General features: G+C 38.7%; 1 protein-coding gene across 2 annotated transcripts in view; it reads left to right on the top strand.

Annotated features, from left to right (window-relative positions):
- LOC115219017 (probable serine/threonine-protein kinase DDB_G0282963) overlaps positions 1-9,215 on the top strand; it is a 35,601-nt gene extending 26,386 nt beyond the window's left edge. The window contains exons 8-10 of one of the 2 annotated variants that reach the window (XM_029789058.2): positions 2,194-2,286; positions 5,163-5,239; positions 8,483-9,215. In XM_029789058.2, coding sequence (XP_029644918.1) covers positions 2,194-2,286; positions 5,163-5,239; positions 8,483-8,612 — 300 coding nt within the window. In that variant the 3' untranslated portion in view covers positions 8,613-9,215. Of the gene's footprint in view, positions 1-2,190; positions 2,287-5,162; positions 5,240-8,482 lie in introns of both variants that reach the window. The other variant, XM_029789057.2, reaches the window with a different exon arrangement.
- Positions 9,216-26,840: the final 17,625 nt, after the last annotated feature.

The raw sequence follows: 26,840 nt of genomic DNA, 5'->3' as shown, positions 1-26,840 counted from the left end.
GAACTATGTGGTTGGGGAGCAAGCTTCTTACCACACAGTAAAGCCTGCACCTCCACCCTTTTTTTTTTTTCCTTTTTGTCAAAACAGCCATACAATGTTTTTATTGCACAAATTTCTCATTACACACCAGTATTCTTAGACACTACTATAATTATAGACACAAAAGTAAAAAAGTACATTTTGAAGTACGACAATATAATCCACTGTCTTTCCTGGCTCTTGGTTCATGTTGATTTCAATCCTGAAATGCACAGACATTTCAGTTACTGTTCAACAGGGAAAATACTTTAATATTTTCTGTAGCAAGCAATGAGTTGCTGTGCATTTAATTGATTTGCCATGCTAATTGGTATGTGTCGTCTTTCTTCTGCTTCACTGCAATATTTGTTTTGGATTCGAGTCAGGTTTATTAACACCACCACGTTTTAGTTTCAAAATTGTTGATGGGGGACACTGTATTTTACAACCCTGTAATATGCTACCAAGTGTATTAAAGGATTTATAAGTCAGTACTGTGTCCTACTTTCTTGTGCTAGCAGGGCAATTCAATCATTTTTTAAGTTTATCTCTACAGATTTGTAGAGATAATTCTTTAAAAAGTAAACCATGTATAATGTAAAATCTGCTATAGACACAGGCAGGAGTGTGTGGTTAAGAAGCTTGCTTCCCAATCATATGGTCTTATTCTATCCCACTGCATGGCACTTTGGGTTAATGTTTTCCACTGTAGCCTGGGCCAACCAAAACATTGTAACTGGAGTTGGTCAACGGAAACTGAAAGAAGCCCATCATGTGTGTGTACCTTTGTCTTGACATCATGCAATGGTTGTGAAGGAGCTTCACTCATACACGCAATGTTGTTTGTTTTTCTGTGAAAACCATGTCTGGCTACACGAAAATATTTTCTTGCCTTGAAACAAGTGAGGTTTTGTGACAGGAAATGCACCCAGCTGCAGAAAATCTTTGACAAATTTTATCTGAATTATGTGAGCATGGAAAAGTAGACATAAAATGATGATGATTCTGTATGCACTAACAACATATAAAGCATCTTGTCTAGAGCATCTGTGAAATTCTAATGTGTAAAAAAAGCTGCTTATCATCATCATCATCATCTAATGCCCTTTGTCCATGCTGGCATGGGTTGGATGGTTTGACTGAGCTGGCACATTGAAGGTTGCGCCAGACTCCAATCTGATTTAGCATGGTTTTCTACGGCTGGATGTCCTTCCTAATTCCAACCACTCTCAGAGTGTAATGAGTGCTTTTACATGCCATTTGCATGACATTTGAGTATTTTACCTGCCACCAGCACAGGTGCCAATTTGTGTGACACCAGTGTCTACCACGACTGATTTTGCTTGGCTTGATGACTCTTCTTAAGTTTGACATAATGCCAAAGATCTTGGTCATTGCCTCTGTGAGGCGCAACACTCGAAAGGGGCTCAGCCATTTAGTGCTCTGCTGTAGCCTTTGGTAACTAAAAACAAAATTGGTAAAGCAACAGCATGGAACCAGTTTTTTTGTTTGAACTATCCAAACTATCCATTTTCATATATGTTATCTGGCACTTGGAATACCAAGAAAATTGTGTCCAATGTATTTTATCATTATCATATCATTGTCATTTAATGTCTTTTGTCCCTTGCTGTCATGGATTGGACAGGCTGATAGTATCCATTGGGTCCAAAGACTGCCCTGTACTCCAATATCTGTTTTGGCATGATCTCTACAGCTGGATGCCTTTCCTCATACCAACCACTTTACAGAGTGTACTGGGTGCTTTATCTCCGGTACCAGCAGCTTTCAAGACCACAAACCCTGAGGATTTTGGGTAGCTTCATGCTTAGACAATAAAGAATAGAAAGGGGTAAAGTATACAGGGAAAGAGCCAGAGCAGAACGGATTCTGTGCTGTCGAAGGGTCACACAACTACTCACATTTTCAAAGAGATGGTGGGTAGGTGGCTGAGCTGGAAAGTGATGAAAGAGTGATGAGCTGCCAGGAGTGAGGAGAGAGGGGTATGTGATCTCTGGTGATCTGAGTCAGCTTAAAATGAAGGGCTTTAATTTGAAACATATCAAAATGTGTGGCAGATTTGAACTCCTGACACAGGAGGTCAATAAATTCTAAGTTTTGTTTGTTTGTTGTAATTCCATGTATTGAAGTAATTTAATATCTTTATTCTAGCAGGGGAGCAACTTGGACAATCATATGTCAGGAATAACACGAGGGGCTAGCCAGGCAGTTATTGACCAGAACACCTTGCCACATAAATATACGAAAGTAAGTATGGCCAGATTTACCCTTTTAAAAAAAATTTTTTTTTTGCCAATGATCAATTTATGTGTACTCTTGCGTCTTTTCCGATCTGTTTTGTTTTGTTTTGTTGTCTAGCTCTGGAGATCAGTTGTAATGATACTGACCATTCCATCTGTTTCCTATGCACAGTGCACCCAGCAAGCACATTATCAGATTATTCCAGTGCAGTGTGATTTGAGGGCTATTTTGCTGCTGTTTGTAGCAAGCTGTGTCACTGTGCAGAACCTCCAGTGTTGATTAATAATCATTTGTAATTCTCTAGCAAGTTACTTGATCTATTTTCATAAAACAATCTGTTTTTCTAAGCAAAAAAAAGAAGAAAAAAGTACATCTCTAACCATCCCTCACTCCTCCCATACATTTTAGCAACCTGTACCCACCCACACTCCTTTCTTCTGCCCCTACTCAATTCAACTCTCCTTGTACTATAAGGGTCTGCCTTGACACTTTGTGTCCACTGTTTTATCTCCTTTCCACCTCTATCCCAGTTAATCCCACCCACTTCTACAGTGTGAATTGCTATATATCTCCTCTACAGCCAGAAATCTGTTCTGTTTTGGCCCCTTTTTTCATATACTAACATAAAGCCGCCTCTCTTTCTACTGTAACCCCACTCAAATACGGGGGATCTTAATGTTGTGAGTTCTTTGGCGACGTCACTAGTGCTGGTGTCACAAAGAGAACCCCTTGTACACTCTGTAACGTGGTTGGTGTTAGGAAGGGCATCCAGCTGTAGAAGCCATAACAGAGCAGACATTGGAGCATGATGCTGTCCTTGGATCCACTGGATCCTGTTGAACTATGGAAGATGGATATTAACTTATGATGATGATGGCGACCCTAAAAGTACTTGTAGGAGAGACAATAGAACGAATGTCAGTCATTTAGAGTGTCAGCTGACCAGTTAGAGGAGGAGTTGGTAAAGTGGTCAGTATGGCTATCCAAGGGATCAATAAATATCTGAAATGATTTTGAGAGCTGGATTATTAGTAAACTAAATCTGAAAGAGTGTAGTAATTTAAGGCTAAACAAGAGCACTCAGAGAGTGCAAACCTCTGCCAAGGAACACCAACGTCCTCCCAACGATTAGCCGGAGATGATTTTTTTAAATGAAAATTTCTTAAATAGACTCGACTGCTCTTATAAACAGGAATACTAAAAATGAAACTGATCGCTCTCAAAAATTAACTTTAAAAAAACAGGAAAATAATCCAATATCCTTGACCAGAATCCTTGTCCTTGTCATGAGGCCAAACATTCCTGAAAGTTTCATCCAAATCCATCCAGCAGTTTTTGAAATATCTTGTCCAAACAAACAAACACAACTGAAAACAATACCTTCACTTTCACTAAGGCAGAGGTAATGAAACTCAGTAATTTCCAGCCAAATATCAATGTAATATTAATTAGTATTATATGAATTTTACTTTAGATATTCTGATTATATAATAAATATGGCTGAATTTTTATTGTTCCTAATAACTAGTGGAAGTGCGTGGCTTAGTGGTTAGGGTGTCAGCACCATGATCATGATTGTAGCTTCGATTCCTGGACCGGGCGATGCATTGTGTTCTTGAGCAAAACACTTCATTTGGCAAAAATGAGTAATGCTGCGATGGACTGGCGTCCTGTCCAGCTGGGGAACACACATGCCATAGAAACTGGGAAACCGGGCCTGTGAGCCTGGCTAGGCTTTAAAAAGGGCGCATTTATTTTTATATTATTTTATAATAACTTTAGTAAAGTATTTTCATTCAATTTTGTTGAAGAGCAGAAATGACGTAAATGACAAAATAATGAATTATCATTTTTAAACCAAGAAATGTTTAATTTTATTTCAGAAATGATGGATGTGGATGGGGTCCATGAGTTATTAGTGATTCCATGAAAGGCTCAGTGATATAAGAAGGGTGCTGACCCCTGAACTGCAGTCTACTATCAAATACTTTCTCTGACACTAATTAAACAGATAGTTGTCTCTAACCAAATTCGTCTGCATATCATTGAAGCAAGCAGCTTAACTTGCACTTATTAGCAACAGCATTGTGGCAGTGGTAAATATTTGCAAAGCTGAGTTCTGATCCTCACATGGACAAATCTTTGCTATAGATTGGGTTTCATAACCCAAATAGGAGCAGTGTCTCAACAGCTTACCCCCCCCCCCCTCCTCAGCATTCAGATTGTCAAATGTAATGTTTATTCATTCACATTGTTTTGAATTAATTATGCATTTTCTCATAACTTTGAGATTTCAATAATGTGATTGTTTATTTTTAGAATGACATTGTAGGTTATGTGTGAGGTGCTGGATATGGCTGACTTAAATGCTAATGGGTTAATGTTGTGAAATTTGAGATAAGCTCTTGCATTCTGCTTCTACTACACAGAGACTCTGAGAACCATGGCTGTATTCAAGAATTTATAAAATTATCTTCTTGGTTTGTTTACTATTGCCTGACAGTCCATATCATTACTATTTTGATTGAACTAAGCAATTAATAAACAATCTTTTTGTGATCCTGGGACCAACCCAATAGCATCAATATTATGTCCTGTCTGAAAGCGGTGAGTTGGCAGAATTGTTAGCGTGCCGAACAAAATGTTTAGCGGCACTTCAACCATCTTTGCATTCTTGAGTTCAGATTCTGCCAAAGCTGGCTTTGCCTTTCATTCTTTCAGGGTCAGTAAAATAAGTAGCAGTCAAGCACTGGGGTCAATGTAACTGATTCGTCCCCTACCTCAAAATTACTGGCCTTGTGCCAAAATGTGAAACCAATATTTATGTTTCTGCCTTTTGGGAGATCATTTTCTTCATTGCTTTCTTGATTTTTCCTTAATAGGTAAAGCGCAGTGTTGAGGAAGAAAACGAAAAATGTATTATATGTCTTTGTGAATTTGAACATGGAGAAGATATACGGTAAGTCTTAAAAAATGGTTGCTAGACAGGAATTATAATCAAGTGGCGTGTATTAATGTGCCTGTGTTGCTTCTCAGAGTGCACTAATTTTTTTTTTTATTCATTGATTTGTGCTGATAACATTAAACCTTTTCGTTACCAACCCAGCTGAAACCGGCTCTGGCTCTGAGTACAAATGTTTTGTTTTCATAAGTTTTAAATTAAAATCTTCCACCAAACCTTAGTCACAATTTATGATCCTAACACTAGCTGAATGATAACTAAGTTATTTTACTAAATTCTTTTGTTATATTTAAAGTAATTGAAAGAAACATAGAGCATCTCAAAATAAATTCTGTAACCCATTTTTGTTGCTATATAAAAGAAATAACTAGATGTAGAGAACAGGCTTTGTGCTATTCTCATATCTGGATCATTGCACCATTTCTGGCAGTTGTAATGTAGATATATCAGTGACAATTGTATGGCTATGTGATTAAGAAGCTTGCATGGATTTAGGTTCCGTCTGAAAGAAATCTATCATGTGTATGTATATTTATAAATATATATATGTGTGTGTGTGTGTGTGTGTATATATATATATATATATATATCAGGTCATCCCATAAGTTCTGTCCGAATTTTGAATAAAGAAAACAAGTGATCAAATGTTATATTTAATTGAAATTTAATCATCAATGTACTTTCCCTGATTATCTATGACTTCCTTCCATCTAATGTCCCCCAAATGATTCTATAAACTACGAAACAAATGGTAATCTGAAGGAGCAAGGTCGGGAGAATAAGGTGGATGATGAATTTTTTCCCAACAATGCTCTTCGATCTTCTGTGATGTGATGTGATATTTACTGTGTGGAGTTGCGCATTGTCCTGATGAAACATCACTCCTTTACGATTCACTAAAGCGGGTCTTTTTTTCTTCAAAGCTTGCTTCAAATGCTCTAATTGCTGACAGTAGACTTGAGCATTGATTGTTGCATTAGGTAGTAACAATTCAAAATAAATTACCCCTTTGCAATCCCACCAAATAGAGAGAAGAACCTTTTTCTCTTTTACCAAGCCACTGTTTACGACGTTTAACATTTCGATAGAAGATCCATTTTTCATCACCAGTCACATGTCTATCAAAAAAAGAGTTCGTGAGAATGGAGAGAAGAGTAGATGTCGACTTGGGATTTGTGCTTGCTTTTGGACAATTCATGAGGCATCCATTTTCCAAGTTTAGGAAACTTTCCAAGTTGTTGAAGATGATGAACAGTTGTATGGTTTGAACTAAGCTTTATTGCCAATTCTTCAAGTAATGCTTCAAGGAGCTTATCAAACTCAACTGGATGTCCTGTTTGATCTTCATCTTCAAGGCTGAAATCTCAACTTCTGAATTTTGCAAGCCATCTTCTGCAAGTTCTTTCATTCAAGCATTCTTTCCCGTAAACTGAGTGTATGTTTCGAGTCACTTTGGCTGCAGAGTTTCCTGTTTTGTACTCATAAAGCATTATGTGCCTCAAATGCTCTTTGGATACTTCCATGTTAGAAAGGGTAGTAACAATTCAAAATAAATTACCTCTTTGCAATCCCACCAAATAGAAAGAAGAACCTTCAAAGAAATTTTAATTCTATTCTGTAAAATAATATTTAATTAGTTTAAATGTACACAAACACATTAATGCCATTCTTTACTATTTTGAATAAGTCCAAGTCCTTTAGCTACCGTAGATAAGGTCAGACAGTTGTTGTGCTGATGAAAAATATTGATCTAGAAACACGTCCACAGCTGTCCACTTTAAACAATAAATCTGTCCCGTTCCTTTATGGCATGTTAGTTTTGGAGAATATTTGAATCTTGAGATTATCTCCCCTTCCCAAATGGCATTTGTCTTAATTGCTATTTGGTAATTATTTCACCTTCCTTTAGAGGCAGAGATAATTTTAATGAATCGAGAATTTTTGTTGTGAGGTATTATTTAACAATGCAATATTTATCTATATTGTTCAAATATATGCCACAGGCCACTTCAAGTTATTTCTCTTTGCTGGGGTTTTTTTTATACACACGTGTGTTTGTGTGTATTTTTGTCTTGGCATCACTCAATGATTATAAATGGGTATCACTGTTGCACAAGCAGCGCTGGATTAACCCATTAAGCAAGATAAGCTCATGCTTAGGGCATCAAGAGACAGGGGCACCACAGAAATCAAAATAATTTAAGGCGTGAAAGAAATCAGTTTAAACTTGCTAAAATAATATTCGTAATGCCTTATCTCTACTAAGTATAGAAGCAGAAGGTTTATGTAAATTGATTTTTTATGATATCATCAAACATTTTGCAATTTAAAAAAAAAATCAGAGAAGACTTTTCAAATATAAATAAAATGGAAGCATACAAAATTAAATATTATTTTCCATCTTACTGTGAATTTTGTTGCATTTTAAAGAATAAAAATTTATTTTATGGTTTACTATTGTTTACATTTTAAATTTATTTTGTTTACATTTTACACCCTTTATATATACTTGAGGGCACCAAAGCCTTTTAAGTGGTGAAGGCCTCTATGGGTCTTAATCTGGCCCTGTGTACAAGGGATGTTATTTGTTTCTAGTCTTCTGTTTAAAACATGTTTGGCCATGGGGTGAGAAATAATACCTGGCTTGGGAACAGGTAAGGGTCAGCAACGGGAAGGGCATCCAGCTGTAGAAAGATCTGTTTCAACAAAATTCCATCTCATCCATGCAAGCAGAGGAAATCATCTTCTGTTTTTCCATGCTGGCATGGGTTGGATGGTATGCCAAGGGCTGGAAAGGCCAGGGGCCACGTCAGGCTCCATTGTCTATTTTGGCATGGTTTCTATGGCTGGATGCCATTCTTAATGCCAGCCACATTACAGTGTGTCCTGGATGTCATTTACATGGTACCAGAATTAGTGCCTTTTGCATGGAACCAGCATCAATGTCGTTTACATGGCACCAGCATCAGTGCCTTTTACGTGGTGCCAGCATCAGTGCCTTTTACGTGGTCCCAGCATCAGTGTTGTTTACGTGGTCCCAGCATCAGTGCTGTTTTACATGGTCCCAGCATCAGTGCTGTTCTACGTGGCACCAGCATTAACAGGGTTACCAAGTAAGACTGGATGTTAAATGACATCACTTATGATGTAGTGAGTTTTTGTTTACAATTTTCTTTTTTTTTTTTTTTTGCTTTTTTTTAACATTAATGGACTATTTTTTCGTTTTTTGTATCTTTTCAGCCGTCTGCCCTGTATGCATCTGTTCCATATAAGTTGTGTTGACCAGTGGTTAGTTACAAACACTAAATGTCCAATATGTCGGGTTGACATTGAGGCCGGTTCCAAGTCCCAACCCATGTCCGACTGTTGAGTTGTGCTTTCAAATTTCTCTGATCTGTTTTAATAATAATAATAATAATAATAATAATAATAACAATGACAATAATAATAACCACAGGCAATAAAATAAAAAGAATAAAAAATACAAATTTAGTTGAAATAAAAAACTGGAAAAAGAAAACAAAAGGTAAAAAAAAAACTAATTAACCTTTCCCCTGCCCCTGGAGGTTTTGATTGCACCTGTACTTTAGTTTTTACCCTCTCCCCTTGCCCCAGTTTCTTCCATGCTACAGCAGTTTATGATGATGATGATGATGGCAGTAACAACAGTATAGGATGGTGCCTTGCAAGGATAACCAAAAAGAAAGAAACAAATGGCTGGACACACAGACAGATCAGTAAAATGTTACACTTTAATCTTGCTTCTGCTGTTACAGCTCCAACAACACCTTATTACGAGGTGTGGCAGAAAGACCTCCTCTGGTTCAATCGTTTGTCAAGAACGGTGAATCTAGGAGGTTGTTTTGCTGCATCCTGTAGAATTAATTGATGCAAGTTACAGATTTATTAATTAGCAAATGTTTACAAAACAAAACTGGAAAAAGAAAAAAAAAACAAAAACAAATTATCAAAAAGCTTGCTACACCCACTGTTGTACTACTACTACTACTACTACTACTACTACTACATTATCTGTATTTTGCATTTTTTTTGTTTCCTGTATTAACATTTCCCATTCTCTTTTGATTGATTTTTGATTGATTGGTCTTTTCTTAATCTATTTATTATATTCTCATATTTATGTTATATATATCTATATATATGTTACATATTATTGAATATATTACATATAATATATATGTAATATGTATATATATATTCTAAGGTTGCAAGCTGGCAGAACCTTTAGCACGCTGGGCAAAATGCTTAGTGGCCATTGGTCAGTCTTTATGTTCTGAGTTCAAATTCCACTGAGGTCAGCTTTGCCTTTCATCCTTTTGGGGTCAATAAGATAAGTACCAGTTGAGCACTGGGGTAGTGGGGTGATGTAATTGACTTAGTCCATCCTCTGAAATTGCTGGCATTGTGTCAAAATTTGAAACCAATATATGTTACATTATATTATATATAATAGTACATATAATATATATATAATTATTATATATACATATATATATATATATATATATAAATATTATTATTATTATTATTATTATTATATATATATATATGTGTGTGTATATATATCACTTAAAACTAAAGGAAAATATTATGTAGAAGGAAGATGATGATATATATATATATATATATATATATCATCTCATTTCCCTTCTCTCATCTCTATATTTTTGTTATTTATTTTTTTCCTTTCAGTTTTCATTGTTGCCATTTTCTTCTAATCCTTCCTCAGTGCTGATTCCTCTCTCTCTCGTTTCTTTTCTTTGACAGGTATTCCACATCCTCTGATCTTCCTTTTCTCCAGTCCCACACATCTGCCTTCCCACCCAGCTACCCACTTATTACCAATTTAATATATGCTCCACTCCACAACTAATGACTACAATCTCTCTCTCTTCCAGCTATGTCACTCTCTGAACCACACAGAAAAATGTGTGTACGTCCTCCTGTGTGTCGAGAGAACCTTTATACTAGTCAGTATAAACCTGCAACCTGTGGGACTTTCTGAATAACATGCCTAATGAAAAAGTAGCTTCGGTTTGTTTTTAGCAGTGTGGCCAGCCCAGTGATGGGTTTGGTCTCACGTGGACAGCTTCTCAAAACAGCTTGCCCATGCCTGCTCAAAGTAGCAGCAAAATCTCTCTTTCAAATCACACATTACCATCTTGGAAACAGAGCAAAGCACTGGGTAGGATCATTTGAAATATGTAATGCCCAAGTAAAGAAGAGGATGGTCATGGCTTGATTGTCTTTTGCTCCATTGGAGGTCTGCTCAGTCAGGCTTGGCTTGAGACTAGCAACATCATTCATCTTTCCTAGTTATACCATCACCACCATCATCATCATTTACATTGGCTTTTGTTCATTACATCATGTCTATTGCTGCATCTCTCTCTTTCTCTTCTTCCTCCTCTATTTTGTCCTATTTCTTCTCTTTTGTTGATTTTCTCTCTCTCTCTCTCTCTCTCTCTCTCTCTGTTTTGTCTTGTTTTTCCCCTTACTCTTCTTGACCTGTATGTCCACTGTGGCTTGTCAGTTTTCAGTGTTTTGTTCCTGCTCTGCTTCATGCTGTCTTTTGTCGGTCTTCTATCCAACACCTTACTTTGAGTGATACTCTTGCTATCACCACCACCACCACCTTCGTTCAAACAGCTTTGGTTTCAGGTACTCTCCACCTCCTCCCTCCCTCTCATGAACCACATCTCAACCTCAAATTACCACCACCACCATTCCCCTACACTATCTTATCAGTAGCTTTGAGCATATATTTTCTTATCTTTTTATCTCCATACTCCTTCCTTCCTTCAGTATTTATTCCATAATTGCTTCAGAGTAAGATTTAAATTTTTTTTTCTTCTCTAATTATGTGAAAACAATTCCTTGACATCAATTACTGCAAATGGTTTTTTGTTTATTTTGTGACACAAAAACATAAAAATGCTCAGTATGGACTTAGGTTAAGTGTGTTGTCTTGTGTTTATTCATATGTAAGACGTGTGTGTGTGAGTGAAAACGAATGTTTTATACATGTAGAGTTTATTCAAACATTGGTTTCTACCTGAGGTTTGTTGTGCCATGCTGAATTGTGACAGTGAAAGTTCAGCATTGAATAAATGAACTGTGCGTGTATTATAAATTAAAAAAATTGATGCAGTTAGGCTGATTGGATAAGTACTGTGCTATTCAGTTCAGTGTTTGTAGGTTCATATATCTGCTGGCAGTTTTTTTGGCACCTTTGGACAAAATACTGTATTTCTGTGTTAGTGGCTCTCCATCGATTACAACAACGAGGGTTCCAGTTGTTCCGATCACCAGAACAGCCTGCTCGTGAAGTTAATGTGCAAGCAGGTGAGCACTCTATAGACATGTGTACCTTTAACATAGTTCTCAGCGAGTTTCAACATGTGACCTGAGGTACTACTAATTTTTGCCTGCTGAGTGAACTGGAACAACGTGAAATAAAGTGTCTTGCTCAAGGACACAACTTTACTGCTGGATATCGAACCCATGTCCTAACAGTCATGAGCCAAAACGGCCAAACCATCAAGCCACATGCCTTTCACTATGTTGCCTTAGTTTGCATATCTTGGGGTGGTGGCAAGGTGAGGAGAAATTCCCATGCATGATGCAAGATATTGGATAGATTAGTCATAGTGGCACATATGATACTGTCTGAACAGAGACCGACTGACATAGAAACATGTCTCCTGCTATGTTTGATAGCGGAATTATTCTGGAGCTGTTATCGAGCTAATAGAAAATTAACACTTTCACACTCACCTGACCAAGGCAGCTCCAGGTTCTAAAATCAAAGCTCTTTTTATAGTGACCTAAATTAAAACCTTCCGTTAAAATTCCATGTTAATTCAGGTTTCAAACCCCAGCTTAATAAGAACAGTTATTTTACTAAATTCTTCATCATTTTCAAAACCAACTGAGACAGTATTGGTGACTTGCAAGAGAAATTAAAGAGAATCCTGTTAATCCATTAGTTCCAACCTATGTAAACTGTCCCAAATGATTTTGAACAGTTCGCTCAAGATTTGGAGGCCACTCAGATGAAGACAAAGATTAGCAACCTGGACTGAATTTTCATTTTGTCTCTTCCAGTCCACTACATCATAGATTCTTGGTTCAAATCTCTGTCTTTCCCCCTTCTTTACTCAACTAATGTTGAATGTCTGATTAGCATCTTCAGTCAACTTAACTAGGCTTACTATGCCGTCTTGTACTTAATTCTAACCAATCTAACCATTCTGTTATTAGAAGAGCCCCTGCTTAATCACATCACCATGGAACAGTTCTGTTAACTGTGTCTTTCTGCTGGGTGTGTGATTAAAGGGGAGGTGGGGGTTGCTTATTTCCTTTCTCCGTGGATAGTTCAAGGTGGGGCCAAAAAATCCAGATTCACTATTCTTCATGGAACGTTTCCACAACAAATACAGTGTACACCAGTCCTAATCATGATGGTAGCTAATACAATAAACGGTAAAACATTTGCTGTATGAAGGCATCCTTACCATCTGCACTAACTTCATTGGTGTCACACTAACAGCCATTTAGAATATGGGAGGTTTTTCTGCCACACTTTATATTAATTTTTCAGAAAGTAATTTCAGTAAGTATAAAGTTCATTTTAAAAAAGAGTGCTTGTTGTATAAGTTGAAAAGGTGTAGATATATAAAAGGGTAAAGACACCCTTTGGTCATGAATGACCATGGGATTGCACCTAGAAAGTTACCCTCCGTGGCACGCGTCCAGGCAAGGTTGTTTATGGAAGACCAGCAGTTGCCTCTGCGTACCAGCCTCCCATCTTCAGTGTTATCTCAAGAGAAAGGCAAACCGCCATTGCAGCTTGGTACCAGTGACATCATGACTCGTTTCTTCAGCTGAGTGAACTGGAGCAACGTCAAATAAAGTGTCTTGCTCAAGAACACAACCTGGTCTGGGAATTGAACTCACTACCTCTTGATTGTGAGCCTGATGCTCTAACCACTGAGCACTGTGTCTATGTATGTGTTTGTGTGTGTGTATATATATATATATATAAAATTGGATTTGTCGGTTTTAACAATGAGTGCTCTAATTATTTGATCCATAGAGTAGCCATGTAAGTGGCTGAGTACTCCACAGACATGCTCAAGCCAAACCAGAATGACATAGTGTGTAACAAGATTGACCCTTTGAATTATTTGGAAAAATTTCTGTCAAAAGATTTGGACCCAAGGCCATGATAAAAGTTACCATGTTGTGTAATTGAATCCCAAGGACTTCTTAATTGTAAACTTAACTATTCAGCTAAACCCACATCTTGGGTGTGTGTGTGTATGTATATACATATGTGTGTGTGTATGTATATATATGTGTGTGTGTGTTGATATATATATATATATATATATATATATATATATATATTACAAATAAGAAAATGGAGAAACACAGTTGGTTTATCAGCTTTAGGATATTAGAATGTTGACTTATTTAATTATCAAAATTACAACAATAATAACATACATATATAGAGTATAAAATTCAATACATTTAAGGTAAGAATACAAGTAGTATATTAAAAAAACATTAAATTGTTAGAATCATTAAAATCATTTGCAGCTGTTTCAGCCTATGGAAAAAAGTAATTTTTTGTGCCTATACTTGTCAATACTTATATATTCATAGGCCTCATCAGATATATATATATATATATATATATATATATATATATGTGTGTGGTTCTAAGATGAGATTCAGATATTCTGTGTAAAGAAAACACTTTGTAGTGCTTAAAAGATTCAAGCTTAGACTCCGATGTCTTTACAGGGGATTAATAACAGGGATCAGGTTGAGCAGGTACAGAGACAATTATGCAGATAAGAAAATTAGGCACATCAAATGTATTAAATATATTAATACATCAATACAAAATATAAATGTTGGTACACATGCAAAATGTGGAAACTTGTAGATGTTGAAGGATGTATTTGTATAAACTTATGTGAAGGCTCGTGGCTTATTGGTTTGGGCATTCGGCTCACGATCGTAATGTTGTGAGTTCAATTCCCGGCAACGCATGGTGTCCTTGTGCAAGACACTTTATTTCACTTTGCACCAGTCTACTCAGCTGGCAAAAATGTGTAGTAGCTGTATTTCAGAGGGCCGGCCTCATCACGCTGAATCTCCCTGAGAACTACATTAAGGGTACACGTGTCTGTGGAGTGCTCAGCCACTCGCACATTAATTTCATGGGCAAACTGTTCCGTTGATCGTATCAGCTGGGACCCTCATTGTTGTAACCAACGTAGTGCTCCCATAAACTTGTTCTCTGTTTAAGTTGAACTCACTTATATAAATGCACCGTTTGCTTTCTCTCGTTTTGCTTGTATACATCATCATCATCATTGTTCGACTGTGGTCGAGACAATGGAATTTACCATGCTACGCCAGACTTCACGGTCCATCATAGCATTGGGTTAGGGTAGACACATATTTTGCATTTGATGTGTCTGATTTGCTTATCCCAATAATTGCTTATATATATATATATATATTATATATATATATATATATATACATACACACACACACATAGGTGCAAGAGTGGCTGTGAGTCCCACTGCATGGCATCTTGGGCAAGTGCCTTCTACTATGGCCTCGGGCCGACCAAAGCCTTGTGAGTGAATTTGGTAGACGGAAACTGAAAGAAGCCTGTCATGTGTGTGTGTTTGTATATATATATATATATATGTAAGTGCGTATGTTTGTGTGTCTGTTTGTCCCCGACCCCCACCCCACCTTTGCTTGACAACCAATGCTGGTGTGTTTATGTTCCCATAAATTAGCAGTTTAGCAAATGTGACCGATAGAATAAGTACTAGGCTTACAAAGAATAAGTCCTAGGGTTTATTTGTTCAACTAAAGGCAGTGCCCCAGTATGGCCATGATCAAATGTCTGAAACAAATAAAAGTATATATATATATATATATATATATATATATATATACACACACATATTTATCCCCTGTTTATATATCTACTGCACGACTGGATTTGACTGGATATTAAATAAAATAAAATATTGAATAAGATGTTAGATACTTGCAGTCTGCAAAATTAATAGCCTCATTTGTCTGGGGTTGGTTAAGTGACAACGAAAACCAAGAAGCTTCAAAAATCAATGGAAGCTGTTTGCCATTTCTTTAATCAGTTGACAGAGAAATGCTCAAATTTGCTCTGTTCCTATATCTGCTGCATACATTATATGCATACACATGTATCTATATGTGCATATATGTTTATGTGTGTATATCTATATGTGTGTATGTGTATGTATACATGTGTATATATATGTATGTGTATACATGTGTGTGTGTATATACACATACATATGTATGTGTATACGTGCGTGTGTGTGTGCGTATATATATATATATGTATACGTGTGTGTGTATATACGTATATGTGTTTGCATATGCGTGTGTATGTATATATATATATATATCCTTACACACGCACTTTAACTGTGTAAATGTTTGGTTCGAACAGCTTAATGAAAGTGAACAAGGAAAGGGTTTGGAAGGAAGGTGTTGGAGAGTGGAGTAACTATGGCTGTTTGGATATTAGACATGACATTGTGCTTGTGTTAAGAAGTTATTTCTCTAGGGAAGTGAAGTGGATGGGGAAATTACCTGTGATAGACTGATATCCTATCCTGTCTTGTCTTGTCTTGTCTTGTTTTGTCGGAGTGGAGAGAGATTTCTCTCATCTTCCGAATGACCCGACCCTGTAGAAACTAGTTAAGAACTTACTGGCTGGTCTCAGAACTGTCACCCCCCCCCCCACACACACACATACACTGTACAATGCGATGATGTGTCATATAATTTGTCCTCTTCAATTTGTGCTGACCGCACAGTCAGGGTTAGGCAGGGAATCCAAGTTTGCTGACCCTCTTCCACCACCACCACCACTACTATCACTCCACTTTATTATTATTATTTACTGCTTATCTGATCAGTTTTAAGTTTTAGAAGTTCAAAGAACAGCAGTAAACATTGTTACTGATATTGTTACCTCTCGTTTTCAGTAATATCTGTAAATTTTTGTTTTTCTCCGCATTCTGTCAACAAATAAGAGGGGTGGGGGAATGGTTTTTAGTACCCAGAAAGACCTGGAGACAAATTAAGCACCAATCATTTACCAGGGAATATTGCACGAAAATAAACCCGACAACCAAGCCTTTTGGGGGTGCAACAGTGTCGTTAATAATAATTCACCTCTGAAAACATGGGTGTTTTGTACATCAGCCTTAAACAGCTCTTATTCCGAGACCTCTCGAACAGGATGGGCTACTTGACCTGGAGAAAATTGTAACTGGGCCCCACCTGCAAGATCAGGTGCTGTTTATCTTGATATGAGATCACTATGTTGTGCACATAGGGTTGTGATGCATGTGCCTGGTGTACCCTCATCATACGGGTAGTCATGATGGATAAGTTAAACTTCATACGTGACACCCCAGTGTCACTTAGATGCTATGCACTGTTCTCTCTCCCTAATAATAATAATTTTTTAATCAGTACAACCGTTTCAAGACACATAAATAATACTGTTGTTTCTACACTCTTCCAATTGTTATCACAACTAATTATTTTAATCATTATTAAAATATTACTCAAGTACAAATACAGCAAGGGTCAACGTTGCCTTTCATCAGGGTTGATAAAATAAAAGCACCAGTCTAGTCAAGTGCTGGGGTTGTTGCCATCAACTAATCCCCTCCCCACCTCCACCTAAAATTGCCGGCCTCGTGCCAAAATTTTATGCCATTATTAATATTACTACTGCTACTACTACTACTACTACTCACCTTTTTGTTTTTAATTTTCTATGGTTCTTTCTCTTACCTTTCAATTCTTTGAATTCCTACCTCTGCTGCTGCTGCTGCTACTGCTTCTACTTTTATCACTAACAGTATTATTACCTTCCACTTTTAATACTGTCTCACTTAAGCATATGTCGTCTATGCTGAAATAAATCTTGTACTCTGGGAGCTTACAGGAACCAGCCAGCTTAGCAGTTTCTTGTAAATATTAAAGAAAAAAAAAATTAAAATAATAATTCTAGCCATCTCTCTCTCTCTCTCTCTCTCTCTCTGGTTCAGGTGAAGCATAGGTTAAAAAAAATAATAAAAACACAAATTTTAACTGGTTTGCCAAAAAAAAAAAAAGAAAAAAACCTCAAAAAACTATTTACTGGTTTGGTTGCTAGAGACAAAATTATACAATAAAATTTGGAAAAAAAACCATACCAACCGTTTTGTTGTTCATCAGTATTTTTCTTTCAGCAATGGCTTCTTCATTTTATTGTCTCTACCATTACATCGTCATCATTATTGTTTAACATCCATTTTTCCATGCTGGCATGGGTTGGTGGGTGAGGTTTACTTTTTGAGTGTTAGGCTTCATGGAGGCAGTGACCAAGACCTTTAACATTGCGTCATGTTTGAGAAGAAAACCCATCAAGTTGAGCAAAATTGCAGTCGTGGCAGATACTGGTGTCACGTAAATGATACCCATGCTGCTGGCACATAAGAGCATCCATTATATGCTCGGATTGGTTGGCATTAGGAAGGGCATCCAGCTGTAGAAAACCATGCCAAATCAGACCGGAGTCTGGCACAGCATGAACAACGGACGTTAAATGATGATGATGCACCACATCCCATTGTCTCTTTTGGCATGGTTGTCTACAACTGGCTGCCCTTCCTAACCCCAACCACTCTACAGAGTGTATTGGGTGCTTTTATGTGGCAGCAGCACCAACAGGGTCACCAAGCACCTTGCAAGATAAAAACCTTTCAACTAGTGGATTAGGGTTAGGGTTGTGTGGCTTTGTGTCAGTTAAGAGAATTTAGGGTGGGCTGATCGATGTAGCTTGGATTTGTATTTTTTAACTTTTTTTTTTTTTTATTTAGAAAGTGTAGACACGGTTGTGCGGTTACGAATCTTGCTTCCCAAGATTTCAGGTTCAGTCCCACTGCATGGCACCTTGGGCAAATGTCTTCTATCACTCTAGGCCAACCAAAGCCTTATGAATGAATTTGTTAAATGGAAACTGAAAGAAGCTTGTGTGTGTTAGTGTCTCCTCTTTACATTTGATAATAGTTGTAAACAAGTGTCACCATCATAAAAGCAATGTCTTTTATTTCCAATCTTCTGTAGAACCATGTGACTTGGCGGGGTGGGGTGGGGTATTACCTTACTCTCTTTTACTTGTTTCAGTCATTTGACTGTGGCCATGCTTGAGCACCGCCTTTAGTTGAGCAAATCGACCCCAGGACTTATTCTTTGTAAGCCTAGTACTTATTCTATCGGTCTCTCTTACCAAACCGCTGAGTTACGGGGATGTAAACACCAGCATTGGTTGTCAAACAATGTTGGGGTGGGGGGGGGGACAAACAGAGATACACAAACACACACACACATATATATACATATATATGATGGGCTTTCAGTTTCTGACTACCAAATCCACTCACAAGGCTTTGGTTGGTCTGAGGCTATAGTAGAAGACACTTGCCCAAAGTGCCATGCAGTGGGACTGAACCTGGAACCATGTGGTTGGTAAGCAAGCTACTTACCACACAGCCACTCCTCCGCCTATACTTGAGAAATTTTCTGCAACAAGTTTTGTGCAACCCTGACAAGCATGAAAAATTGAATTTTAAAACTTATGACAAATTGTTTTTAATTCCCACATTCACCAAAAAAACCGACCAGAGGGAAGGTTAGCAAAAGCTTAGCAACAACAAATGGCAGTGTCCCAGCATGGCCATACTCCACATATTGAAGCAGCTAAGTGTTCTTTTACCTTTTATTTGGTTCATTTAACAGACTGTGGTCATACTGGAGCATTGTCTTGAATAATTTTTAGTCAAATGAATTGATCCCAGTACTTATTCTTTTAAAAGCCTGATACTTAATCTATCGGTCTCTTTTGCTGAACCGCTAGGTTACAGAAATGCAAACATGCCAACGCCGGTTGTCATGTGGTGGTGGGGGGACAAACACACACATATATATACAACATGCTTCTTCCAGTTTCTGTCTACCAAATCCACTCACAAAGCAGTGGTCGACCCGAGGCCATACTAGAAGACACTTGCCCATGGTGCCACACTGGAACTAAATTCTGATACGCTAATGCCCCAGCCATTTGGTCAATACAAATCACAAAACCAAAAACTTTGTGCTCGCCTGCCATTTGGGCAGAGATGCAAGCCATCCATACAGACTTTATACTTGCCAAGAATTCAAATAAGCAAGCCAACGTGAGTTCATGTGAATACTGGTCTTTCCCTGGGGAAGATTATACCATCAACATCACTGGCTACAAGTGAAAAAAAGTTAGACCAATGGTTCTTGACCATGTTTTGCTTATGGGCCCCTTTGATCCCTGTTTTATTCTGCTCAATCCTCATACCCATTCAATGTCTAAGAATTTATAATTATATATTATTAGGAATTGTATAAAAACAATTGTTCAAATGTTTTGTGTATTATAGGCACAGGTGTAACTGTGTGGTAAGAAGCTTGCTTCCCAACCACATGGTTCTGGGTTCAGTCCCACTGCGTGGCATCTTGGGTAAGTGTCTTCTACTATAGCCTCGGACCAACCAAAGCCTTGTGAGTGGATTTGGTAGGCGGAAACTGAAAGAAGCCCGTCATTTATATATATATATATATATATATATGCATGCACGCGTATGTGTGTGTCTTTGTGTTTGTCCCCACCCTCCATCACTTGACAACTGATGTTGGTGTGTTTACGTCCCCTGTAACTTAGCAGTTTGGCAAAAGATGCCGATAGAATAAGTTCCAGGCTTACAAAGAATAAGCCCTGGGATCGACTTATTTAACTAAAGGTGGTGCTCCAGCATGGCCACAGTCAGATGACAGAAACAAGTACAAGAATAATAGAATTGTAAAAGTATAACCCAACTCAAAGTACCCTTGGATCATAGGGTGACATGCCGTGCTTGAGACCTATTGAGTCAAATACATCAACAAAATGAAATCAAATCACAATCAAATGGAAATTGTAGTTGTGGTACCTAAAAAGTACCATCCGAACATGATCGATGCCAGAGCCCTCCCCCGACTGGCTTCTGTGGCGGTGGCACATAAAAAACACCATCCGAGCGTAGCCGATGCCAGCACCGCCTTGAGTGGCTCCCGTGCCGGTGGCACGTAAAAAGCACCATCTGATCATGGTCGATGCCTGGTCCCTGTGCCGGTGGCATGTAAAAAAACACCACTACACTCTCTGAGTGGTTGGCGTTAGGAAGGGCATCCAGCTGTAGAAACATTGCCAGATCAGACTGGGGCCTGGTGCAGCCTCCTGGATTTCCAGATCACAGTCAAACCATCCAGCCCGTGCCAGCATGGAAAATGGATGTTAAACGATAAGATTTTTAATAGCAAAATCTCATATGGAACCTCAAGGGTCATGTGAACCCTAATTGAGAAACGCGGAAGACAAATTGGAAGAGAAAGAAAGGGAATCCGAAAGAAGTTTCCGTTGTATATGATGAGCTCAAAGTTGAAATAGAGGACAGCTGGGAATTTCTACAAAATAACTTGCCGAGAGTCACAGGTCTGTTGGTGGAGCAAGGCAAAGAACATAAGAGTGTAGCAGATACAGTCACCTGACAGTTTTTGGCCGAGATCGATATCGAATAGCTAAAAGCCACATGTTATTCTTTTACTTGTTTCAGTGATTTGACTGCAGCCATGCTGGAGCACCGCCTTTACGCGAACAGGACTTATTCTTTATAAGCCTTGTACTTATTCTATCGTTTTTGTTGTTGTTTTTTTTGCTGAACCGCTAAGTTACGGGGGCATAAGCACACCAAGCGATGGGGGGAGGGACAGACAGACAGATACACACACACACATATATATACGACAGGCTTCTTTCAGTTTCCGTCAATCAAATCCATTCACAAGGCTTTGATCAGCCCGAGGCTATAAAGGCACCTGTCCAAGGTGCCATGCAGTGGGACTGAACCTAGAACCATGTGGTTGGTAAGCAAGCTACTTACCAAACACTCACTCCTGCGCCTATACACACACACCACACAACACACTTTCACCATGATAGCTCGCTAGCCACCAAACCTTTTTATTTCTGTGTTCTTTTCTGTCGAAGAGCATAGGCTCGAAACGTAAAAGACTTTCTCACTTCCCGAGCGTTAAACTAATACATCTGTTTGTTTACACATCCGTCTTCGTCTTTTTTTTTTCTGTAAATCCTCACTATATATATACGTATATATGTGATGGGCTTCTTTCAGTTTCCGTCAACCAAATCTACTCACAAGGCTTTGGTCGGCCCGAGGCTATAATAGAAAACAATTGCCCAAGGTACCTTGCTGTGGGACTGGACCCAGAACCATGTGGTTGGTAAGCAAGCTACTTACTACACAGCCAAGGGGGTGATATGAAAGTAAACGGTTTACTAACGTTCTGTATGGTAAGGTGCTTCACTGTGTTTAAATTGGTCATGGACAAACTGCGACTCGTGGGACATTCTGAGTGGCGCGCCAACGCAAAATTGCCAGGAAATGTTTAGTAGTGTAGCCAACCTGATGATGATCCATGTCTTATGCAGCCCTTTTCTCGAAGAAGATAGTTCATGCCTGGTCTAAATCAAGGAGTCATCGGTGGAAAATGTATGCATGACTGTAGCACACTCTTGGTGATACTGAGAAGAAAGAGGCATGGAAATGCTAAAACGAGCGATTGTTGGATGAAGAAAATGTGTGAGGGAGAAAGGAAAGAGAGAGAGTGAGTGTATATCTCACATAGAGGGACCAGTTATACACGCGAAAGAGCCACTAACGATATGAAGTCCTGGAGCGTTAAGGATAATTGCCGAGATGCTGATCATGTCTAGCAAAGTAGGACATGCGGAAACCACGCGTATATTCAGATAAATGGTACGAGGAGTATTGCCCACAATGACTTGCGTTGAAACATCATCGGCAGCTAATGCAGGAGGCACAATGGCCCAATGGTTAGGGCAGCGGACTCGCGGTTTCGATTCCCAGACCGAGCGTTGTGTGTGTTTATTGAGCGAAAACACCTAAAGCTCCACGAGGCTCCGGCAGGGGGTGGTGCCGACCCCTGTTGTACTCTTTCGCTCCAACTTTCTCTCACTCTTTCTTCCTGTTTCTTGTCCCCGATTTCCTACGCAACCGCTGAGCCTGGATGTGCATTCATCCATCCGTCGATGCTCTCGGTGTCGGGAGTCGACCTGCTTTCTCTTCTGCGGGTCTTACGAATCGCAAAGGACCACGTTTCGGACTTCTCCCACTGGGACGAAAACCGCTTCGCTCAACAAACAAACAAAAGCAGCTACTGCAAGGAGACTGAAATTCTCAAGACAGAAGCAGCTATAGAGACAGCATGTTGATGGACCACTGAACAAAAGTGACACAACCAATTACGAAGACAAACGGTTTCGATGAAATGCAGTTTGGGTTTGTTTATAGAAAGAGGAACTATCAATATCGTCTGCTTAATCGACACGACAGAAGTTGTTAGCTAAGAGTAAGCCACCAGTACATCTAGACTTCGTTGGGAAATTGAGTGTGCAGCTTATAGAAAGGTGCGCCTGACGTGTATATTTTTTTATAAGTTTCAGGAGGAAAATAATTTGTGTATGGAGATCGAATGATTCCATTGATTTTTTTTTTCAGAGGAAAGGTCGGTCGGTGAATAACGTGAAAGACTACGGCTACAGTAGATTGGCGCCTGGAAGGAAACAAAGTATATTTGTTTTGTTTTACCTTCATGTTTTGATAATGTTATTTTTAATCTAATGAAGACTTTTATATTGACGAAATTTGTTTCTTGTTGATTATAATAAGATAAAATCATAAGAATAGCAATACATCCCATAGTTGTAAAATAAAGCATTTTGAAATCACATACACGTCAACAACAAAAAAGCTAGCTGCGGACCCGTAGCTCTGTAGGTCTTTTAAACACCAGTGCGCTTTATGCGTAGATAAAATCAAAATTTCCCCCCACATTCGGCCCTGCGGCTTAAATGCCGATGCGTTTTATAAACTGGAAAATACGGTAATCCAAAATTGTCTGTGGGAATTCCAAAGACCAACTTCTCCAAGCTGAATCAGTCGCAGAATTAGTGGAGAAGTTCAAATTTAGAAGCAGGTGTTCCAAAAGTAAATATTGCAAAGCTAAATGGTTTATGCGACCTATTCAATATTAATTGCAGGTCTACAAGAGATGCAATGAAATCACCGATAGCTAAGTGTAAGTGCCTCTTTAGTGAGAGTGGTCACTAATTTATGGTTTCAAAGTGTTTATGGAGAGGTTCTGCAAGTAAGATTTCAAGAAGTGTGTGTAATAAAATATCAGAAGGCAGTTTTTAAACAAATAATTTATTAAATTATCACGAGAGCTGACAAGTAGTAGGAGCATAGCCGGTGTGTATGCATGAGTCAGAGAAAGCTTTTTAACTTACATTTGAAAAATGGATTCAGTTGGGAGTCGTTATAAGCTAACAGAAACGGAGTTGGCGTGAACGAAAGCTATTTTAGTTGTCACATCAAAGCACATAATTTAGCAGAGTTGTGGCTGATGTCATCCAGAATTTCGCGGAGCAAAGTTGGCATAAATGAAATGGGCTGTTCATGATGTGGCAAGATGAGAACTGATATAATTCAGAGCTAGCTGCGCGAAGTTGTGAAAAATAAAGGGGCTGTTCCCATGCTGAAGAGAGATGTTACTCATCTGCCGTCTTTCCGTTAACTGATTAAAACGCGCGCTTCTCTTCTTGGGCAGAGAACTGCTTTTGGTATTAATATGCGCCCAGCCCTGATTGGCTGGAGTATGCCATAGCACAACTGTGCTATGACGCGACAAATTAGATTTCTTGACAGGTTACAGTACCCGCCGCTCAGACTACAAGCCGATACAAGCAAGAAAAGAAAATGCACAGTGAAATGCTCAACTGAGGTCTTCCTTGAATGAAGTTCGAATGCCAAGGAGTACTATTGGGAGGTACCCGATCCAACGTTATCAGGATAAGCGTGAAACGCGGCTTTCAACTGTCGATGAAAACGCTCTACTATCCCGTTGGCTGCACTCAAAAGATTCCCAAAAAGTAGTTGATAACTTCTGTCATCTAAAAGACAATCAGTAACAGAAGGGAGCGTTGCAAAAACACGGTAGCTACAGAACGACGAGGCGAAAAAAAAGCGTTTGTAAAAAAAATGTTACCTCTGTTAGCAATAAAAGGGTTCTCTCTCTGAGTGAAGAGAAGATTGTATGACGTTTGTATAAAAAGTTGATTCTGTGAGGTAACGAAACAAGGACGTCGAAAGCAGACGGTATATGAAAACTGGAAAGAAACTAAATCGAGTGTATTTCGCTGGAGGTGTGATATTTGCGTGCATGAAAGACGGAACACAGATAAGCTGAGGTAAAGTTGTCGTAAGAGGAAAAGCCGTTGATAGCCATAGAGAGGATTGTGCATGTACAGACATGAAAAGCTTATGAAAATGAAGAGTTTGGATGAAAAGGTACAAGCGATCCGAATGGAAGGAAACTACTGAAAGGAAACACCGAGAAAGACATGAGAACAAGGAAGAAGTGGCGAAAGCTGACCTCAAAAGTTAACCTCTCGAAGGAAATGAGAAAAGACCACAATAAATGGAGAGATACTGTACTGTAAAAGATTCATCCTATCCATGAAAGAATGGATGAACAGACTTAAAAGGAAGGTGAGGCTGGAAAGAAGATGCCTGTCAAAGAAAATGTTCAAAGAAAGATGGTTGCATGTTGCGAGGGTGCTGGGAATGAAAGATTCCTCGTGAACATGTCATAAGTCTGCATACAAAAGTTTCAGTAGGAGAATGGGGCTCGTGGGGTCGGAGCGTAAGCCATCTCTCTGCTTCATCTCATGTCTGTATTTCGTCCTTGTTGTATCTCATTCGATTTCAATATATTTTGTAAAATTTTAAAAGTCATATAATCATTGTGTGTCTGACCCCAATCAGGCTGTATTGTCCCCCTCTATGTTTGAGCCCATGTGGCTAATAGAGAAATTGGATGAACAGACTTAAAATGATGATGATGATGATGATGATGATGATGATAGCGTCACTATAAATTGCAGTCTTAAAATGAACGCCAACGAAAGATGCAAGAAACGTATGCAGTGCGAGCGACAGGCTTAATACACTGGTGTATATACCAATCATTTTTGAATCTTATCATTGTACAGTATCGGGGTGGCGAGCTGGCAGAATCATTAGTGCGCCGGACGAAATGCGAAGCGGTGTTTTACCCGTCGCTACAATCTGAGTTCAAATCCCGCCGTGGTCGACTTTGCCTTTCATCCTTTCGGAGTGGATAAATTAAGTACCAGTGCAACACTGGGGTCGATGTAATCGACTAGTTCCCCACCCCCAAATTTCAGGCCTTGTGTCCAGGGTAGAAATGATTATTGTAGTGTTGGAGCAGCGAGCTGGTAGAATCGTTGGAACGCCAGGGGAAAATGCTTAGCTGCATTTCGCCTGTCTTTACGTTCTGAATCCAAATGCCGCTGAGGTCGATTTTGCCTTGTATCCTTTTCAGGTCGATAAAATTAGTACCAGTTGAACATCGTTGATGTAATTGACTAGTTTTCTCCCTCAAAATTTCAGGCCTTGTGTCTATTGTAGAAAAAATTACTGTGATTTAGATTACTCAGATTGTAGCGACGGGTAAAACACCGCTTCGCATTTCGTCCGGCGCGCTAATGATTCTGCCAGCTCGCCACCCCGATACTGTACAATGATAGAACGTTAGAACTACTGTCTTCATCTTTATATGCCTTCCGTTATCAGTAATGTTCTCAGGATTTTTAACCTAAAATTCACTTGGGTAGAATATCAGTGTGTATAACATTTATGCTGTATATACAAACGTGCAACACTAGTGACGAACGTCTCGGACATTCTGAACATTGTAGAAAATTCTTGTTCTCGCGCAGAAGTCAGAAAACAAAACAAATTGTGCAAATTGTAGCCAAGTTGCAATCAAATTAATGTACGCACTCGAAACAGCCTTAGATTTAAATACCAGTGTGTATATTGGCACTCCGTCGGTTACGACGGTGAGTGTCACAGTTGATCCGATCAGCGGAACAGCTTGCTCGTGAAATTAACGTGCAAGTGGCTGAGTACACCACAGACACGCTATTCAGCGTGACACAGAATGTGACAGCACTTCCTTCTCCAGCCTCACTTTTCTTTTCAAGTCAAAGCTTGAAAAAGTTGATGATAGCTTGACCAAAGAGGAAAGGTGTGTCTTCAGCCCTTTCTGTCTCGTCCATTACAGAACATCTTTCACCAGACACTAAAGCCTGTCTAACAATAATGATGATGAATTCTTTATTAACTATATGTATTGGCAAAAAAAAAAAAAAAAAAAGGATCGAGGCCGGTGCAGGACGATACTGTGTTGAACTGCCTAAAAATAATGGAAATAAAATAAACGAATAAATGGA

Source organism: Octopus sinensis, linkage group LG14 (genome assembly GCF_006345805.1).
Source record: "Octopus sinensis linkage group LG14, ASM634580v1, whole genome shotgun sequence".
In the NCBI taxonomy this organism is placed as follows: domain Eukaryota; kingdom Metazoa; phylum Mollusca; class Cephalopoda; order Octopoda; family Octopodidae; genus Octopus; species Octopus sinensis.
This window is presented reverse-complemented; position numbering and strand designations above follow the sequence as displayed.